Raw genomic sequence first — 21,316 nt, forward strand, 5'->3', positions numbered from 1 at the left:
CATGTGCAAACTACAATTTTTAAACATTTTATGATTTGGTGAAATTTGAGCAGATTTTCATCATTCCTAAATAGGAACATCCCTGACCTAGGCTACCCCCTGCCAAATTTCAAGTCCCTACTCCAAAGCATGGGAGTGCTAGTACTTTCCAAATATTTAGTTTCCATGGACTAAATGTATTGTTCCCTAGCCTCATTCATGCAAATGGCTGAACTGCTTTGGCTGAAAATTTCAAAACCAATTCAGCCTGAGGAAGAAACCCAGGAGGCAAAATTTTAGCCCAATCAGTTAAAGTTTGGCACAGTTATAAGCACATAAAATCAGGGTCTTATGGGGAAAAAGAGTGTTGGGTACCCTTAATAGGTGGTGCTACCAGCCCTGCCCCTTCCCAGACAAAAAATGTTAAAATGAAGTTAAGGTTGCGAGTACATATGACCAAATTAGGGTAAAAATCATTATAGCCATGTAAATATGCCAAAACAAGCATTATAAACAAAGGAAACGCACAGTTAAAGTTAACAAACGAACAGCAAACAGGTGAATGTATGGGAAGACAGTTAAGGAATGCATGCAATCTTAGCTCTGACCCATAGTGATGCCAAGTGGTCCCAGGTTACATTAAACCTATTTTTTAAGGCCCACTAGATATTTTCATTTTTTCCCTCATGGTGTCACCACTTGGTTAATGTTGTTGGGTGAGTGGTATTCAATGGATAGGGAGTATACTTTCCACTCTTTCTGCCTTGCTATGTATTCTAGGACTGATTGCTTAAAATCTCAAATATCTTATTGCAAGAGGTAGGTAGTTACAAAATTCTACCACTAGGCTCTCAGGCTACGAGAGCCATCATCAGTTTTGCTAACGCTTTCATTGGTATCCTACATACACAAACTCTGATGGTTCCTTGAATATATGGAGACTCTGTATGTATTAGAAGATCCCACTAGTACATAAATCAAGAGAGACAAACATTTCTGGAGCAAAATGTGTATACTGTTAGTTCATCCATGATATTGCTATGTACGAATTGTGGGAATGAGGTGGTGTAGCAGTCCAGGACATTGTTTTTATAGTGTGTGGTCAAAATAATTTATAAGTTTGTCTGATTTAAAATTTGTAAAGACATTATGTTTTTAAAACCATGAATGTCTTGGTGATGTATTGCAAAGTCAATGGCAAAACTCTCATGGACTTTACTAGGGCCGGGACTTTCACCTATGATCTCTGCCCCAAAGAGCTTGCCCTTGAAAGCAAATGTTACCAAACATAATAGGAAAAATACATAGAAAATGCATTAAAGTAAAATGGGCCAAGGCCAGTGCACTTTGCAGTTTCAGCAAGGCATTTCTACTCTTCATGATCCCACATGACCACCAATGTAAGTGCGATGGTTTTCGCTAAACAGTTGCCACATGGTGGTAGCTGCAGTACCTCAGTTCTTACACACACAGAGGGGGAAAAAAGAGTGATATCTCAATGGTAACTGCTGGTAAATGTTGCCTCTTTAATGATGATGGCTGTATGATATTTGTATTTGCACAGTGGTCTCCAGATTAGAGCTGGCTGGCTAATTCATGAAGAATGTATTTAATTTTTTTTGCCCAATCACTGAATATTTATCTACAAATATTTTTTCATTAGCCAGCCAGCTCTAATCTGGAGACCACTGTGCAAATACAAATATCATACAGCTGTCATCATTTGTATTTGCACAGTGGTCTCCAGATTAGAGCTGGCTGGCTAATGAAAAAATATTTGTAGATAAATATTCAGTGATTGGGCAAAAAAAATCATTAAATACATTATTCATGAATTAGTCATCCACCTCTAATCTTTTTAGGGATGAAATATATTAAGAAGCCAAACTCACCTTCTGTGTTGGAAATGGGAGTACTGTCACATTTGCTTTCACACTGTTGCATTGATGGAGGTCTAACTGTTTCTGGACACTCACTGGATGCTTGTCCAGTATATGAGAGACACTGCACTGTTCGCATTTGTTGTCCCAGACCACATTGTGCAGAACACTAAGGACAAGAGAGAAATCAGGATAACAAGTTTGGTCAAAGTTTAAAATATAAACAAGATAGCAGAAGAGTGAACAGGGATGGCATAGACATAAAATGGAAAAAATAAAGCCCTTGAGGACGTGTGTTCCAGAACAGATTATTCCATGGACATGTAGTGGTTAGAAAAAACATTGGGCAAGGATAGCATATACAGCATTTCTCAACACCTCCTTTGGCTAATACAGCAAAGGGCACTCATAAACAGTTTAGGATTTTGCATTTCTAACAGTAGACCCAAGCATCTGGCAGACAAAGGAGATGAACAATGCAATACTAGTTCCCTGAATCAACCCAGAGCAGAGTCTGAGATTCTGCTTTACCTTAGGTTTGGTCTATATGAATACTAATGGCTTGTCCATACAAACACTTACTGCACAGCAAGCTGTGGTGTAAATCTACCTTTCACTACCATTTCAAAGTGGGGTGGATTAAAGCACACTAGGGAATATTTAGTGTGCAGCAGGCTAATAAGAAGCTTGCTGCAAATTAAGTGTTCATATAAACAAGCCCTAAGACAATCTCTGAATTTAATTACTTTACCTCAGATCACAGAAAAAAATACAAAGGGAACAAGAATTTGAATATCCCTGCTAGTTTCCTTAGGAGACCTCGGTCACTGGGGATAGAAATATGGAGGTATTCCTCAAGATTTCAAAACTAACAGAAAACAGCATTTTCCAATTCCTGCATAAAACCAATAGCCTTTATGTTGCCCGCTTCTGAGAAGCATAGTGAATAAATAAAAATAAAATGAGCAAAATAGATAAAAATACAGTGATCTAGCTCACCTTTTTAAAGGGCAGAAATAGGACACAAATGCGGTGAGACCATACACTGGAAGCATGATTGAAGTCAAAGCTGGGTGGGCCCACCGAAGGGGGCACCATGCGCAGGGTTTGCCTGATTCCTACCTGACCTGCCAAGAGCCAGCTGGGCTGGCAGAGGCGGAGCAGCAGCATTTGGAGCTGCAGGGGAAGGACCCGAGCTGCAAGGGAGCATTTGGATGAAAAGCCGAGCCAGGTGACTCCTCTGGAGCATAGGTGTCCCTCTTCCTCCCTGCTCCACTGCTGTGTGAGGCGGCCACTGCTCCTGTGTCCTCCTGTCTGTGCTGTGTGAGGGAGGGAGGGTGAAGCAGATGTCGGGGTGTCCCTCTCCTGTCAGTGTACCCAATCTCCACTGAGCTGGGGTGATGGGACAGGGGGAATGTGTGTGTGCTGCTGTCTCTTTAGGTCCAGAGCAGCAGCTAGTGTCTGAACAAGCCTTCAGTTGCCTGACCCTGAGTATTTTCTTAGGGACAGCGCACTCATACACTCAGGCTATGGCTACACTAAGAGGCTTTTAGTGACACAGCTGTGCCGCTAAATCCGCACAGTGTAGCTGCTGTTTGTCTGGCAGCAGAGAACTCAGACAAACCCTCTGGTGTGCACGCACACACACCCCCCACCCCATCCCCACCCACCTCAGTATAACCCCCCCACCCCAGGGCTCCCTGCATCCAGGTCACTTTCCCCACCTGTGCTGTGAGGTGAGCATTAGGAGCTGCTGCTGCTCTTCTGAGCTCTCCTTAAGCAGCCCAGGTGGGGACAGTGACCTGGATCCAGGGAGCCCAGACCTCGCTCCTTGCTCTCCACCACTTCACAGCCCCCAGAGGTGCACGCAGCAGAGCAGTCCAGTGGCGGAAGTGAGCACCAATGCCAGCTGCTCAGTCACTGCATCCAGGTCAGTTTTTACTATGTGGGTGCAGGAGGGGAGTGCAGGGATTAGGGGGTTAAGCGGCCACAGTGAAGGGGTTAGGGGTGAAGGGAGGGTGGGGAACCCATCGGGCAAGGATTTTGGGGCAAGGGGCACCACAATGCAAGTTCACTCAGGGTGCTATTTCCCGTAAAGCTGGCTCTGATTGAAGTAGCCATGCTGCTAGAGGGAAAGAGGACTCATACTCCATGCATGCATACAGCTGGAGTTTCCTTTTCTCATTGATTCCCCAGACGTACAGAAGTTTTAGCCTTGCTCACTTCACAACCTACCAATACCCTTCCCACGTAAGGAAGAATAGCTGGAGACTGCAAAGTGAACACAGTAAAGAGTTCCCAGCATAGTCTGCTCCCATTCTAAAATATGTATTTTATTTTCAAGCTTCCACTAGGGCATAATTAATGGAAAATGCAGACTAATTAACAAAAATAGTAGCTGACAGTGTCCCTTCAAGGATTTAATGATGGACAGAAACCTTCGAGTTTGTCTCCTATGTGATATTCTATTTGTTGTTTTAGATTATTTTAAACAGCAATATGGGACACCATGGGAACTACTGATTAGGGTCAAAGTATTCATCTCAGCAATAAGGACCCCCCCACCTGCATATATTCCAACAACAGGTTTCTTCCCAATAGGCACAGAGTTGATACTGGCTCTGCACTATTGCCCACAGAAGCCCTGGAACAAGAGGTGTATCATTTGCACGAATAACTGTTATAACTGAGTTGATTCCATGCATTTTTTTTGGGGGGGGGGAGGTATAACCAATAGTTCTTTTCAAATGGAAATGCTTTGGCCATTCCAAAACATGTTTTGCTGCTCTATAACTAAACAAAAAGAAAAGGAGGACTTGTGGCACCTTAGAGACTAACCAATTTATTTGAGCATGAGCTTTCGTGAGCTACAGCGAAGTGAGCTGTAGCTCACGAAAGCTCATGCTCAAATAAATTGGTTAGTCTCTAAGGTGCCACAAGTCCTCCTTTTCTTTTTGCGAATACAGACTAACACGGCTGTTCCTCTGAAACCTATAACTAAACAATGGCTTAACTGATTTACATCAGTTTAAGAGAAATATGCATCTGCACTGATAACATGCATGTCAGCATAAGATAGAGCCTTAATCTATTACTTAGGGCCCAATATGGCAAACAGTTGTTCCCTGAGTACTCCAGCTGAAATCAGTGGATCAACTCACATGAAGAATAAACTACTGATGGAACTACAGTTTCAAGCTCTTTCTTAATAACATGCCATAAATCATACTTTAGATGGCTAAATCTTGATCAAAGAGAAAGCATGTAGCTCTATATATAGTATGATCAAGGTATAGTCATTGCCTGAACTGTCAATGCCATTCTGCCTATGCTATAACGCAAACCAATCCTAAACTATAGGTAAGCATGCCTCTGTATAAAACATTTAAAATGTTTTTCAAAATCCATAGTTTATTAATGCTGCACTTGTACACCTTATTGTCAGTGTAATACTACTTCTATTGTGCCTTTCAACTAAGGCATTCAATGTACTTTAAAAATATTTATTAAATTATGCCTTGCAACATTGCTGTACACCCCTGAACACTCTAGCCTTTTTACATGAGAGTAAACTGAAGCACAGAGGAAAAGGGATAATACACACCTTCCCATAGTCAACTAGTGGCAAATTCAGATTTAAACTCAGAAGTTCTAATTCCCAATTTCATGCTCTAGTCACTAGACAACATTCATTGTAATGCTCACTGAATTTCAAACTTTTAACTGCTTTAACGTTCACCAGCTCTGGATAGTTGAGATCAAAAATTATTTGTAAAATTTCCACTGTTAAATTAGTTCACTGTGGCCAGTATCATTTTTGTTTCTAGTCTGTTTCACATTCTGGCTCACAAGCATTAACACATGCAGGTATTTTGAAGGTCACAAAATGACAGAAGAATATTTTTAAACGTTTTAAATAGAACAAGAAAATTCTGAAAAACATTTCTATTCATATTAGTTTTAATAGCTCACTTCATATATGGGTTCCTACATGTATATTTCTCCAGGAATTATGTCAAACATTTTTCATGTATCGCACTGGTGGAAATTAGCATGCAGAATCCTAAACTGTGAGCTTGTGGATATTTATAAGCCTGAAACAAGCAGATGGCAATATTTTGACAGATTCCTAAAAAGAGACCATGAATTTTCTCTGGCATGAACCTTACTGCTTCTGTTTTGAAATTATACATGATATCCTTGACCCAGAGAAGAGATAGCACAGGCGAAGCAGCACAAGTTTCACCGCACTGCCACCTCCACCAAACATGGCTGAAACCTTGTCTGGAAGAACCATCTCTAGGAAAGAAAGAGTAACAATAACATACTTTGTATGTTGATAGGACCTTTTAATCAAAATTCTCCAATAACTTCATAACAGTAGGTACATATTTTGAACATGGTGTGACAAAGTTCCTCCTCTACCTTGGTGGGTCTTGCGCTTATTGGCAGATTTGCTCACCTTGGAGCTTCACAGCAGCCCTCAGTTTGGCCATTTTCATGAACCCACAGTCCAGGTCAACTCCTCCTGTGTCTGACCAGGAGTTGGGAGGTTTGGGGGGAACCCAGGCCCGCCCTCTACTCTGGGTTCCAGCCCAGGGCCCTGTGGTATGCAGCTGTTTGAAGTCCTCCTGGAACAGCTAGCTGTGCAACAGCTACAACTCCCTGGGCTACTTCCCCATGGCCTCCTCACCATAGGACCTTCCTCCTGGTGTCTGATGATGCTTGTACTCCTCAGTCCTCCAATAGTATGTGTTCTCACTCTCATCTCCTAGTGCCTCTTGCTCCCAGCTGTTCACACACGCACCACTAACTGAAGTGAGCTCCTTTTTAAACCCAAGTGCCCTGATTAGCCTGCCTTAATTGATTCTAGCAGCTTCTTGATTGGCTGCAGGTGTTGTTAGTCTTAATTGTCTCCAGAAGGTTCCTGATTGTTCTGGAACCTTCCCTGTTACCTTACCCAGGGAAAAGGGACCTATTTAACCTGGGGCTAATATATCTGCCTTCTATCACTCTCCTGTAGCCATCTAGTTCGACCCTGTCAAAGGGAAACTGAGGTAATGATAATTTAAGTGACTTGTCCAAGGTCTCACAAGAAGGCAGTGACAGAAATGGGACTGGAACAAAGGTTACTTCGCTAGTAGACCATGTTACCTCTCCTATATGCATTAATTCAATCTCTACTCCCATTCAGTTTTTTTTTTTTACTTCTTCTGTAGGAATGTGAACAGGTGTGAAAATCAGTGCTAATTACAGAGTTGGGATTATTTTCCCCCACCAACACTTTTCCATTAGCAATTGGATGGAGACTAGTTACTCATTTTATATAAACCAACAGACAGATATCAGAAGGTACCTAGATGTGGGCACCATCACCCTGTGTAACATTCCAATCAGACAAAAGGGGATGTCACCTGAGGCATCCCTTGCTCATTTCTAAGAACAAAATATCTTCCTTTTTAGAAAGTGCTGATGGATATTAATAGCAAGAAAAGGTAGAAGATAGTTATATGGTTTGTTATTTTACCTGTCCCCAGTCTCCAGTAACCCAGCGCGGAGGAGGGCATCGGCCTAAGCTACAGCGGATGCGGACTGGAGGCTTGCTTTCCTCTTGGCATTGTGCAGCTGGAAATGTTTTTGAAAGGTCACTGCTTTTGCACAGAACAATCCGATGTTTGAATCCTGGACCACATTTTGGAGTGCACTGGAAAAATATATAAAGAAATTTATAGTTACAATTTGAAAAGACAGTAACATTTCAGAAATATTTTTAACATGTATACTCAGGTTCACTTGTACCAAATTATCATCACAATTTCCACAAGATCCAAGATGTCCCCTGTCTATCCATAGTATGGATGAGACCCTCAAAGTATAAATGAGATTTGCACTCAGATTCTACAGTGATGGATACTGAAAATCCTCACAGATACAGACGTCTTTATAAATGAGATGGCTGGCGACTGATTTTCTTCATCACCATTTTCTAACAGATTTTCCTTCCTATCATTTACCTTATTGTACTGCAACACATTCCTAATTTTCAATATGTGAGCGACGTATACCAAGTACATCAGTATTCATAAAATAAATCTGAGAATGCATTTCAGAGATTAATGTGGAATCCACTAGCACATAACTCTCAGCAGAACCAGTAAAAACCTCTCTCTACATCCCATATAGACTAATAAAATACAAAGGATGGAGGGTGACCTACTAGAACACCTCACAAGAAAATTTTCAATGTATGTAAAGGCTAGTGCATTAGTGGGATGTGTAGAAATGAGATTCTTGGACTAGGTAGGAACTTTCCTCCCTTTCTTCAAGTTGTTACTCTTTTCCCCTAGATAGTGCCCCTCCTTTTTCCTTTGGTGTTTAGCTGCTTTGCTGGCTCTGATAGCAACGAGGTAATGAAGCAGGAACTTGAATGCAGGCAGGTCTGAAGTCCTCCATGCTCTTCTCTTCCTTCTCATTATTCTCTCTCCCTTCCTCCTCCCTTGTTTTGCTACTCTCCATTACCCGTTACTAACCCTAGCAGAGCATCAAACTGGGAAGAAGATAGGGAAACAGGTACCAAGGGGAAAGAGACAAAAGACCACAGAAGAACTTTAAAATTCCACCCAGTGAAGTTCCTGATACCTATTTCCCTTCATCATTCAAGTAGGAGATTTTGACAGGGAAGCAGTTTCAGAATTGCATGTGCATCTCTTTCCTACAAATTCACTAGTAAGATATTTAGATGGGAATCAGTTTCTCATGTTACACAGGGCCTGTACAAAGAATAACCTAAATCTGTCACAAGATTGGAATTCCCTTTCTGGTATAAGCAGCTGCAATACATAATACCATACCACCTGGGAACTCTGAGCAAAATTCACAGGTGAAACACCAAAGAAATTCTACATCCAAACAACACAGCATATGGCAAATGCCAGAGGGAAAAGATGTAAGCCCCTATCTGAGAAATATGCTGTTGTAGCTACTGGGACCAAGAGACAAAAACCTCCTTCAGAAAGAAAACTTCATATGGAGAGACAGCCAAAATTACACTAAATAAGATGAACTACACCCTGTCCCCAGCAATGAAAATGAAGTAAGGAAATAATAATTAAGTTGCCTACAATAATACCGAATCACCAAAAACCAAAGGCATCACTAGAATTCAACAAAAAGAATATGGGCTAATCTACACTGGCAGCGCTTTAACGTGGCTTGTGTAGTCTCAGCAGAGTGCTGGGAGAGAGCTCTCCCAGCACTCTTAAAAAACCACCTCCACGAGGGGCATAGCTCCCAGTGCTGGGAGGGTGGCTCTCAGCACTGGTGCACTGTCTACGCTGGTGCTTTACAGCTCAGGGCGGTGTTTTTTCACACCCCTGAGCAAGAAGTTGCAGCACTGTAAATTGCCAGTGTAGACAAGCTCTATGTCACCAAAGCAAATGAAAGATAAAATGCCCACACAAACAAACAGGGAATAAAGTTTCCCATTACTGCGTGCTTTCAGAATTTTTGACTCACTTACCAAATGGAGGCAAGCATGACTAATGGTAATATGAATGCAAAGGAAGAAATGCTTGTCTAAAATGTCTGATAAGGATCCTCCCAAGAAATCCTTAGAGCAATTTTTGTTTTGATTTTATTACTTTGAGATACTTCAAATATAATCATTACTGACTACAGGAAAGGTAATGCAGCCAAAACTCAACCATTTCAAGGCATATGGAAATTGGCATGGCAAACTGTCACCCTGTCACTAAAGAATGACTAATTAACCTGTGCTGCCACAAGCTACTTGTTAGTTTTAGCACACCATTCCCTACACGCTTACATTACCCCATCACCCTATATTTATTTATTTTCTTTCATTATCTCTTTCTACATTTACACATTGTATTTTGTAGAATATTCCTGGCTTTCCATTACCACTGCTTGTATGTATGATTCTTAAAAGGGAAAAAAAGCTTTAGGACAACAATTAATTTCTCAACTTAGTTAAATTGCACAGATACTTTAACTCAACTGACCCAAAAGAAGCCTGAATCTACTGTTCCTTTTCTCTAAAGGACCTATTTCCAAATATCAGTTTTCATCAGAGATGAAGTACAACTCCGTGCTTATCTGATGCTCAACAAGCACGTTAGCATATGAATGAATGCTGCAATTGCTTAGTTTGTGTTCAGAGAGGGTCAGCATTGGAGCAAGTGTGTTAGTTGCTTTTAGTACAACAACAAAAGCTGAAGAAGAGACTTCACATTCGAAAAGATGACAAGCTTTGACTTAAATGGAAGCAGGAGTGGACATTGCTGCTGCTTTCTATTACAAGATACATCATTTTCATGCTACCCTTAGAAAAAAAAAAGTATTATATGCTACATGAAATAAGTACTTATTTTTAATATACAATAAGTTTTTTCTAGGAAACACTGGATAGAAAAATAAGCACTGTCTCATTATACTAAAAAAGTTCTTAATAGTTGAGACATACCGCCAAGCTACTCTAAGCAGAAATGTACAAATAGAAATATGTTCTTATTTGCTCAGAATCTTGTCAGAACAACCACCAATATTTCTGATTTAACAGTCTCTAAACCTATTATGGATGAGGAAATTTCTGTTCCAAGATATCCTACACAGACTGTACAGAAATTTATATATGGGAGCCTGTCACAGGGTCTGCTCAGGCTTCTGCTCCCTCACAGCTGCACCCTGCGCTTATGCTGGTCAAATAAAGAGTCTCAACGCCCTCCTGTGCTGATTCACCTTCATGTCTTCACTTACAGTGCTCTCATTAGCCCCCAATTCCCCCAACCACTATCCCCCTACAAACCCTTCTCAGGGTCTTCTTGCCCTTGAGCCTTCCTTCAGTTGGTACAGAGGCAGAAATGCAGCCTTCCTGTCCCCTACCAGGCAAGGCCTGACTGAGCTTTTCTCAGGGCTTATATAATCGTCCCAATACTCAGCACAGCTGCCTCCATTTGGCTCAGCCTATTCTTCTGGGCCAGCCCTCTTTAGGGCCTGCAGCTGGGCCCCCTATTGAGTGCCTGGGCCCCCATATCTAGCTACCCTGCCATGAAGCAGGGTGCGGCCAGTCCCTTTTAGCAGGGCATTCACAAGGTTTACCTCTGCCCTGCCACAGAGCCATAAAACTCGTATAGCTGCTCACAGAGTTGGAACATCAGCAGTCCCGGGGAGATTGTTTAGTAAGCAGAATGCACGTGAAGGAGTCAAAGATGCATAATAAATGCAATGTGCTACAAGGCTCTACAGTTTATCATGGGGATATTATTATTATTTATTTGTATTGTGATATATACACAATGGAAAGATGCTTCCTGGTCCCAAAGGGTTTACAATCTAATCAACACCACATAAATGGACTATAAAAGGTTTTTGTGTCTCTATCTCCTCATTTACTCCCTCCTCCAATCATCCTTCCTCTTTTTCTCCTCCACTCATCTCTTTCTTCCTACTCATCCTCTTTCTTCTCCAAACTATTCCTCCAAGCCTTGGATTAACTGTTAATGGGGTGGGATGCTCTGTGCCTTCTTCTCTCTCAGGAAGTGGGTGACCAAGTAGGGATTGCTTCCAAACCCCCACTTGCCCTGGCTTTGCCACTCCACTTCTAAAACCAGCTTGAATTGCAGGGAATAGGCAAGTAGAGAAGAGAGGGGACATAGTACATAAGGGATGACATTGACAGTCTGCCTCCTGGCACCTTTTAAAAACTCACTCCACAATCCGGGGGGGGGGGGGGTGTTCTACGGCCCTGCTCTGTACATAGAGATGTTACTGTAGGGAACTGCTTTCTGACACATAATAAGGATATAAACCAGACACCATCTTAGGAAAATACTCTGGGAAAAAGGGCCATTCTTTTAAGACTATAAAACCAGAGACGGGTCAAGATCTGAACTCTGTGGCTGGCCCATCTTTGTATTGCCCAAATGAATGATGGAAACTTGTAACAAAAAATGGAACCTCAGGAGTCCAAGCAATAGCATCAGCATAAAGGGCTAAAGATGATCCGAAGCTTTTAGAAAAAAAATCCTGTAAATTTTAAAAATATTTTTCTGCTCCTAGTTAAAAAAACAATCACACACTTAATGGAAGATCCCCTATGGAACTGAACGAATGCTTGCCAACTACAGTAGAGATAATAAAATTCTATGTCGGAAAAATGATGAAAAAAATAATTTTTAAACTAGGCAGATTTGGTTGAGTTCCCCTCCTCCCCCCATAAGTTAGCGGTAGTTTTCACCAGTGGAGAAAATTGTTTTCAATGTTCATATCAATAATTATCAGACATTATACATCACTTAACATCCCAAAACACACCACAATTCTTTACAAGCTGAAATACAAACTATAGAGAGGGATAGCATCACTCTGAAATTAGGCCATCAATGAAAGCAGAGCCACAGCATCTCACAGCATCCTGCATCAACAGTTTATGACAGGAAGTGATGTACATCATCTGTATATGGTGTGGAGCTGATGGCACTGTATGCAACTTCAACATGGCCCCCAGCATATGGGGGGTGTGTGTGACTGCTGTGCTTTGCCTATTTACAGATGCTGTAACAGTCCCTTGGAGCTGAAGGCAGGTGTGCCATAACTTAAAACAGCCCTGAGGCTGCTCTAATATAAGATGGGGATCCCACCCTGGAAACTAGGAGTTGCAAAGGAGGTACACAACCATCTTTGCCACCTTGCCTTAGTAGTGCTCTGCAAAGTCTGAATTCAGCTCAGAACTAGGGCAATGGAATCAATTTCTGTTCTCAATTGTACGGGTGCACATCCTTTGAATTCAATAGGATTGAATCAGCATAAATTGAGCTTAGATCTTGTTTCATACACTAACGGACACTGCCTATTAATAAAGGTATACTAGCCTCTCCTAGGAATACTGGAGATGCAAGTCTTAGTTCCAGCTTTCACATCACCTTTCTGTGGTACTTATTTATGTATGCTTGCTGGGTTACTTGAGGACAAACATGGCATTTCTTGTAGTTTTTTATACCTAAGTGCTCTAAAAATCATCATATCCTTTTTTAAGCCATACACCTGTAAGGAAGCCTCTGGAAACTAAAATCCCCTTTCTCAGTTTATGACTTTGCTGAACCAGGAAGCTGCCCCATGCCAACAAATTATTGCGCAGCAGCACTGGTTTTAGCCTTTATTGGCTAAACAACATGCCCTATTCGTTACATGATGACAGTAGATAAAAATTAAAGACTTTAATGTCATTTTAAACATGTTTAATGTTCTAAATCAGACAGCTACTGATTTCTTATTAATCCTCTGCCTTTAGATCATGATTTACAGATGACAAGCAGCAATAAAAATGTATTTACATTCAGTGGGAGGAACTCATAATTTAACCATTGCCAATGAATTAAAAATGTTAATCTGTGTGAAATATCCTTACTTCTGACCAGTCCAAGGCAACCCACTGTGGTGGACAAGACTGATTGTTACAGGGTTCTTTTTCAATAGGCCGGTGTGTTAAACAGTTAATATTGTCCAGTGTCTCCTCCTCAGACGGTCCAATCTTTCTGATACAGAGAACTGTTCGTGTACGTATTCCTCCATCACAGGTCTTACTGCATTCTGACCAATCTCCTATAAACCACCTGTAGAGAGAAAATCAGGAAATTTAAATAACTCATTTCACATATAGAATCATAGAAGTGTAGAGGACTGGAGAGGACCTCAATAGGTCATCTAGTCCAGTCCCCTGCACTCAAGGTAGGACTAAGTAATAACTAGACCATTCCTGACAGGTCTGTGGCGCAAAAGGAGATGATGATTACACAATCATAAAATCCAAACCTTAGTTTAAATTAATAATCCTAAATTATGTTCAATAACACACATGCTCTTCTTAGTAAAATAAAAAGTATAAGTACAAGACAATGCAAGAGCAGTCACAGGGATGGGCATGAGCAATGAGAAACCAGTGAGCTGCTGCTGGCTGCTGCAACCAGTTGGGCAGCCTGCTGAAGGCTGGCTGAACTGATGAGACTGCCTGGGAGATTAGTTCTGCTGCAGGCCCGGATTCTTGACAACAGACCCCACTCAGGGGTGCTGTCTAGGAACCTCAGGGCCTGGTTTCTCAGGGTAAGTGTGATGGAAGGCACACAGGCAGTTTGGGGCATGGCGATGTTCTGCAGGTTCCCATGAACGTTTGTCTGGACTGTGACTGTCCCAGTTAATTAGTTATTGTAGTTTTCCTTAGACCCGATGGGAGTCTAGAATCTGCCGAACCACATATTCTTCTTGGCCCTGAACAGTTATAGGCAGAAGAGGGGGAGTAGTACGAAGTGGGAAGGGATTCATGATTAATGGTTTTAGAAGTGAGACATGGAAGCCGGGGTGAATCTCGAGGAAATCTGGTAGCTGTAACTTTTATGTAACCAGGTTAATCTGTTTTGTGCTTTGGAAAGGTCACAGGTACTAATGGTCCAGCTTTGTGGAGGGACAAGTTGATCACAGATTCCACGTGGACAACCACACTTCATCCACTACCCCAATGCGACATTGGTGAGGCCTCATCTGGAGTACTGTGTCCTGTTTTGGGCCCCACACTTCAAGAAGGATGTGGATAAATTGGAGAGAGTCCAGCGAAGGGCAACAAAAATGATTAGGGGTCTAGAACACATGACTTATGAGGAGAGGCTGAGGGAGCTGGGATTGTTTAGCCTGCAGAAGAGAAGAATGAGGGGGGATTTGATAGCTGCTTTCAACTACCTGAAAGGGGGTTCCAAAGAGGATGGCTCTAGACTGTTCTCAATGGTAGCAGATGACAGAACGAGGAGTAATGGTCTCAAGTTGCAGTGGGGGAGGTTTAGATTGGATATTAGGAAAAACTTTTTCACTAAGAGGGTGGTGAAACACTGGAATGCGTTACCTAGGGAGGTGGTAGAATCTCCTTCCTTAGAGGTTTTTAAGGTCAGGCTTGACAAAGCCCTGGCTGGGATGATTTAACTGGGAATTGGTCCTGCTTCGAGCAGGGGATTGGACTAGATGACCTTCTGGGGTCCCTTCCAACCCTGATATTCTATGATTCTATGAATGCCATGCATTGGCTGGCAGGACTGGTTGGCATACTATTTATAGCTTGCCATAGTGACTTCTAACTGCCTTTGAAGTTCTTGGTGACCTGCCAGATGTGGTCCATAAGTTCAGTAACAATGGGCATCATTCTGCAGGTTCTGGGTGGCATCCACCAGTTCTGCTGCTAGTAGGGTCTGTGCTAGCGTTGTGGACGCCCCGGCCCTAGTTTTAAAGGCTCTCAGTCTATCAGCCTACCAGTACAAGGGTGATCTAGCCTAGCGATCGGAGCAAGCATCAGGACCCAAAGACTAGGGTAAGAGCTGGAGTCAGTAGCCTAGGGCCAAAGCAAAGGGTCAAACCAGAGACCAGGTACTGGAGCAGGGAGGGGTTCAAGGCAGGGGCAGGACAGAGGGAAGCCTGGATGCAAGGCCGGAGCAGGAGGAACAAGCAGGAGTAGGCACAATGGTGGCATGAGCATTAAGAAGCCAGTGAGCTGCTGCTGCTGATTTAAGAGCCAGCCTGCTGGCCCCTGCAGCAAATCAGGTGTCATGGCCAATCGGGCAGTCTGCTGCAGGCCAGCTGTACTGATGAGGCTGCCTGGAGACTAGCTCTGCTGCAGACTCTGATTTCTGACAGGCTAATTTAGAACTTGACTCCTCTGATGGTTCCTTAATATGGTCCATTTATTTCTTTGGGTTTTTTTGGCTGCAACCTTCTCCTACCACAAATTTTACATATGACCCCATAGAAGGGGCATTTTCCATTTTTATAATGTTTTACTGCATGGAATCCACAGGTTTTCCTTTGCATTTTCTTTGTCTCCTCTGTTTTGTATTTGTTTTCCACAAATGTTGGTGTATTTTTCCTTGTATTTTCATACTTTGCCTATGCTACTTAGTGAGTTACCTGTGTCTGCTCTATTTATGCTCTGCATTTGTATGTGAGCTTGTTCACTAGCTTTGCACATGTCTACAACTCTTCATAGAGTTAGTGTGGGCTCTCTGAGAATTCTCATTCAAGAGCCTACATCTTTCATCTCTATTACTAATTTATCACACATTTGCTCACCTTTTGGTATTTGATAATCACAAGTCAGCCATTTTGTGTAATTTGGCAATATACTGATCTATTATTGCTCCAGATTCTCAATCACACTCACTGAAAGAAGAAATTACTCACCTTGTGCAGTAACAATGGTTCTTCGAGATGTGTGTGTCCCTATGGGTGCTCCATTGTAGGTGTGTCTGAATCCCTGTGCTGCTGATCGGAGAACTTCGATAGTACTGTCCGTTGTGTCCGGACATGTACTGTCTCTCCTCATGCTGCATCCCGAGGCTAGCCAATGCATGAGAGCTAACCATCCTCAGTTCCTTCTCTACCACAGAGTCATAGCGACAACTCTAAAGTAGAGGGGAGGAAGGAGGGTCATGAAGCACATCTCAAAAAACCATTGTTACTGCACAAGGTAACTTCTTCTTCAAGTACTGTCCCTTTCGGTGACTCCCAATCAGTATTCCTACTGGAGGGCTGGGGCTTTGGAGTCAGGTTAGTCACAGATGATAGTACTGTGGAGCCAAAGATGGCATCAGAGGCAGAGTCCCTGGTGATTGCATAACGTTCTGCAAAGGTGTGGACTGATGCCCACGTCGCCACTCTGCAGATCTCTGAGATGGGGACATCCCTGAAGAAGACGACAGATGAGTAGATTGATCTCGTGGAATAGGTAGTACAGATCGAGTCTGGAGGAGTCATTACAATTTGGTAGCACTGTTTGATGCAATTCAACGCCCACTTGGAGAGTCTTTGGGCTGATGTCACCGAGCTCTTAGATCTTTCCACCATAGAGAGAAATAGTCTAAGGGATTTCCTAAAAGGCCTTTGTCCTGTCAAGGAAGAATGCATGGGTTCTCCTAACATCTAAGGTATGTAGTATGACCTCTCTATTGTCTCAGTGAGGCTTGGAGTAGAATGCAGGAAGGTGAGTAGACTGATTCATGTGAAACGAGGAGATCACTTTAAGGATGAACCTTGGGTGCAACTGAAGTGTAACCTTGACAGGGAAGAATACTGTGTATGGGGGATGTATCAGCAGAGCTGCTATTTCCCCTGTTCTTATAGCCAAGGAAATTGCAATCAGAAAGACTGTTTTCATTAATAGGTATGCTAGTAAACAAGTGGCATAGTTTTGAAGGGAGGCCTAGTCACCCCTTTCAACACGAGGTTTAGGTCCCATGAGGGGGTAGAAAGTTGAGGTTGAGGGAAGAGGTTTGTTATTCCCTTAAGGAACCTTGTAGTGGTTGGGTCCGATAATACTGAGTACCCTTCTACAGGTTGGTGAAATGCTGTAATAGCTGTTAGGCAGACCTTGAGAGAGCTCAGGAATAACCCCAATTTTTTAAGGGTCAGGACATATTCCAGAGTATGTGGAAGAGTTCCTGACACGGGAGAGATTTGGTGAGATGTGCTCCAAATCTGAAACCTGGACCATTTCTGAGGTAAGTGAGTCGTGTGGAGGACTGTCTTCTGTGCAATACAACCTCTTGTACTTCGTTTGAGCATGAGCTGTCTAGGCGCTTGGACCACCAAGAAGCCGTACTTTGAGGCAGAGGATCCCTGAGATGGGATGTGTGGTACGCCCTCTATCCTGAGAGAGAAGGGAGATCAGTGGGACAATTGCGAACTGCATCAAGTAAGGGTAGCAGGTCTGTCTTGGCCACGTGGGAGCATGTGACGCTGTACCCTAAAGCAACACCCTGGCACCCCCCATATTTATCATGATGATATGATTATGATGTGTTTTGTACAAAGTATGCCTTGTAAGATATCATTTTAAAAGTCTTGATCTGTTGAATATTAATATACTGTTGAATTGTATGTGTTGTCATTTTATGTGAAGTTATGAAGTTATGTGTATGTTACTAAAATATGATGTGAAGCTGGAAACACCCACAACCAACCTTTCAGGTACAACAATGGGGCAGCCAGACACTGATGATGGCCCATTGAGGGGAATACATACTCACAAGGAGTACCCCAGGAACTGTATACAATAGAAACCTCTCAAAGATAGCACATACACAGTGGAGACTGTTTGATGCACTTCATAGAAAAGGATCTTTCCAGAAAGCTGAAAGAAGCTATAAAAGGAGGAAGTGACATCATTGCTTGTCCTCATTCCTCCTACAACTCAACACCTGGAAACATGTATAGAGAACGAAGATTGAACTGGGGAGGTGCTCCCAGGCTGCAAAGGAGAATCCTAGCTTGTATATTAAGGAACTATACCATCAAAGTGAGACACTGCTTGATTTAAATCTGGTCTAGTTTATAGAACTCAGATTGCATTTTTACTTTTATGTCTTAGGTAAACAACTTTGATCTGTATGCTCACTTCTTATAATCACTTAAAATCTATCTTTCTGTTCTTAATAAATCTGTTATACATTTTTTACAGTGTGTTGCTTGAAGTGCAAGGGAAATCTGCTCAGGAACAAGACCTGGTATATGTCCTCTCCACACTGAGGGAGGGGCGGACTGGGTAATAAACTCACAGTGGTTAGGCTTCTGACCAGGCCAGGATAGTCCAACTCTAGGGTACTAGGCTGGGGAACTGGGGGGAGTTGGCTGGAGCCTCTCTATTGTTGGTTCATGAGTGGCTGGCGAAAGCATTTATTTAACTTAGCTGGGTGTGTCCCTGCTTGTGGATAGCTATGTGAGTGCAGGACCTGGAGGGGTTTACAGCTTGTCATAGCATTACAGTGTGAGAAGGAGCCCAGGTTGGTGTGCAAGTAGAATGAATTATATTGAAATTATAATTCATTAAAGAAATGCTACTTGAAGGGTTTGTTGAAATACAGTTGTCAGGAAGAGAATCATTAAGGAGTGTGAGACAATGGGTCCTCAAACTACTTACCTTAGAGCTCCTACTGAGCTAGGAGATTGGTAAACGTTAGTATGCAAATAAGATACGTATGTATATTTGTCAGTTTCTGCTTTCTTTTGTCTCTTATGTTAAATTGGCTTTGGCTTAGCTGTATAAATAAGTTATCTTGGGCCTCAGAGAGGGGCTCACATCTGGGTGCATTAGCAAAGCGCTTTGCTAATAAACAGAGTGGTCTGACAAATTATGTGAGTCCTGAATCTGACTTTGACAATTTGGAGGTTCCACCAAGATGGCAACCGTCTTCACTGGGGCAGTGTGACTCCTGACCGTTCTTAGGACGGCTGTGGCAAGCCGGCACCTGGGCATTTGGCCCAAACGGTCCTCCACCAGAACAGAAGGGTGCATGACCACAGTGAAGTCTACGCCATCGAACCCGTTGGTTCCCACTCTGTTCTGGTAAGGATCCCGGGATCTGACATCAGGAATCTGGTCAGGTAATTATTTCTGTGTTTTGTCCAGACCGAGGACTGTCTTGTCTCTGTGTCTATCCATCCTCCCTGTGGTGTGTTTGAGTCTGGGCGCCATCTCCGTCTGGGGATCGGCTGACCAAAGGGTTCCTGTCCCCTCGGTCTGAGTGAGTGAAATCTGCACAATCGCAGCCGCACTGCGCCTTGGGTAAAGCCCTTGGTGTGAAAGCAAGGGTGACTGAAGCAGTAGCCTGTGGGCTCCTTTTGTGTGTTGCACCAGACATGGCTCTGACGAACCCGACTTTCCTTCTTGTGTGATTGGTGTGTAAAGTCCTCCTGCATGGGTAACCAGACGTCTAAGTCGGGACAGTTTCCTAAAGGAACGCCAGCTCATTTTATGTATTTTAGGAAGGGTCCGGACTCCTGTAAATTTCTGGAAAAATGGTCTAGGCTAACTCAGGAGAATCCCAAAATTCAGTGGCCATTGTTAGGATCTTGGGACAAAGACCGAGTAGACGTCTTAAAAGACGAACTCGGCCAACCTAAAACTAAATTGGCAAAAGGAGAGGTTGATTGTTTCATGTAGTGTTGGGAAGAGGCAAATCATAGGTGGACAGAATCAAAACTTGCCTCTCTCAAGGATTCAAATGATAAGTTAAAAGCTTTATTAGAAGCCTCCTCTCCCACTGCCAGACCGAGCGCTCCCCTTTATCCCGTTCTCCGAGAAGATCAGGATTGATCCCATCCCCCTTCATACTCCCATCTCATTGTGGGAAAGGACGAGGAAAACCCCTTGTTAAATTCTGGGGATGACGATGAGGAAGATGCATTAATTGGCCTGGCATCCTTGCATTGGATCAATAGGCAGTCAAAACAACTCCCAGGGGTCTCCAGTTCAGACCAATCCGGATCGTCCAATACCGCCCAGGCCCATTCCTCTGGTACCACTCAGACCCGTAAAGAAAAAAACTCCGTTCCTCCGAAACCCTCCAGTCTGCCTGACTCCTCTGTTTTTCCCCATACATACGAAGATAGCCTGGACACTGATTGGGCCCAAAGCTTAAGCTCTGGCTCTAAACCTATCCAGGCTCCCCTCGGAATCCTGCATACTGGCGGCCAACAAGAGGGTCCCACTTGGAGCTATAAATCCTGGACTCATACAGAGCTCCTTTCAATTGTAAAAGGCTTTCCAAAGCCCCTGGAAAATCCTACCACATTTGCGGAGGAGTTTTTGTTAGTGTGCGACACCTATGAACCCTCTGAGGCAGACCTCCTGCAGCTGTGCAAGCTACTTGTAAACCCTAGCGAGCATGAAAAATCGCTCACAGCAGCCAATTGGCCCATCAGTGAGCGCCATTCAACTTTACCAGACACCGGTCCTGACGCTGAATACCGAAAAAAGTGTAAAGACCGAGCTAAAAACCTACATGAGGCCATCCCCAGAGTATGGACTCCAAAAACAAACTGGACAGCCATACATTGCTGTAAACAGCAACAGGGAGAAAGTCCGGGTGACTATCACACCTGACTGACTGATGCTTTTCTGCAACGTTCTGGTATATAGCAACTGGGTGAAAATGGGAAGGGCGCCCTGGCTCATGCGTTTGTTAATGGCCTCCTAACTGCTATTGGCAGTATGCTAAAGCAAATAAGTGTTGGGTGGGAAACTGAAACCATGGATAAATTACAATCAGTGGCAGAACACTGCCGTCGCACTCTAAAGGGAAAGGAGGAACAATCTTCCCAAAAGTTAATGGCCCTGCAAATACAGCATTATTCAGGGCAAGGTAAACAGTACCGGGGAGGGGGAGGTGGTCACGGGAGGGGCCGTGGAACTGGATTTTCGGGTTTTGGGGATGTTTGTAATTACTGTAAACAACCTGGACATTGGAAAAATGAGTGTCCGCGCCGGCCTAATAGCTCTGTAAACAACCAGCTAGACCCCCTGTCGGCACAGCCTGACAGTCCCCAGACTTACTTTGTCCCACAGCAATGACAGAACACCAGGGAACCTCAGGAAATTTTAGCTCCTTTACTACCTCTCACTCCCACGG

The 21,316-nt window shown here is 43.2% G+C and overlaps 1 protein-coding gene across 4 annotated transcripts in view; it reads right to left on the reverse strand.

Annotated features, from left to right (window-relative positions):
* Positions 1–21,316, reverse strand: part of ADAMTS6 (ADAM metallopeptidase with thrombospondin type 1 motif 6) — a 328,488-nt gene that overhangs the window by 11,014 nt on the left and 296,158 nt on the right. For all 4 annotated transcript variants that reach the window (XM_073344058.2, XM_073344059.2, XM_073344057.2 and 1 more), the window contains 3 exons: positions 13,285–13,489; positions 7,387–7,563; positions 1,872–2,028 (listed from right to left, as the gene is read on the reverse strand). In XM_073344058.2, the coding sequence (XP_073200159.1) occupies positions 1,872–2,028; positions 7,387–7,563; positions 13,285–13,489 (539 nt within the window). The remainder of the gene's footprint in view (positions 1–1,871; positions 2,029–7,386; positions 7,564–13,284; positions 13,490–21,316) is intronic.

This window comes from Lepidochelys kempii, chromosome 5 (assembly GCF_965140285.1).
Source record: "Lepidochelys kempii isolate rLepKem1 chromosome 5, rLepKem1.hap1, whole genome shotgun sequence".
NCBI lineage: Eukaryota > Metazoa > Chordata > Testudines > Cheloniidae > Lepidochelys > Lepidochelys kempii.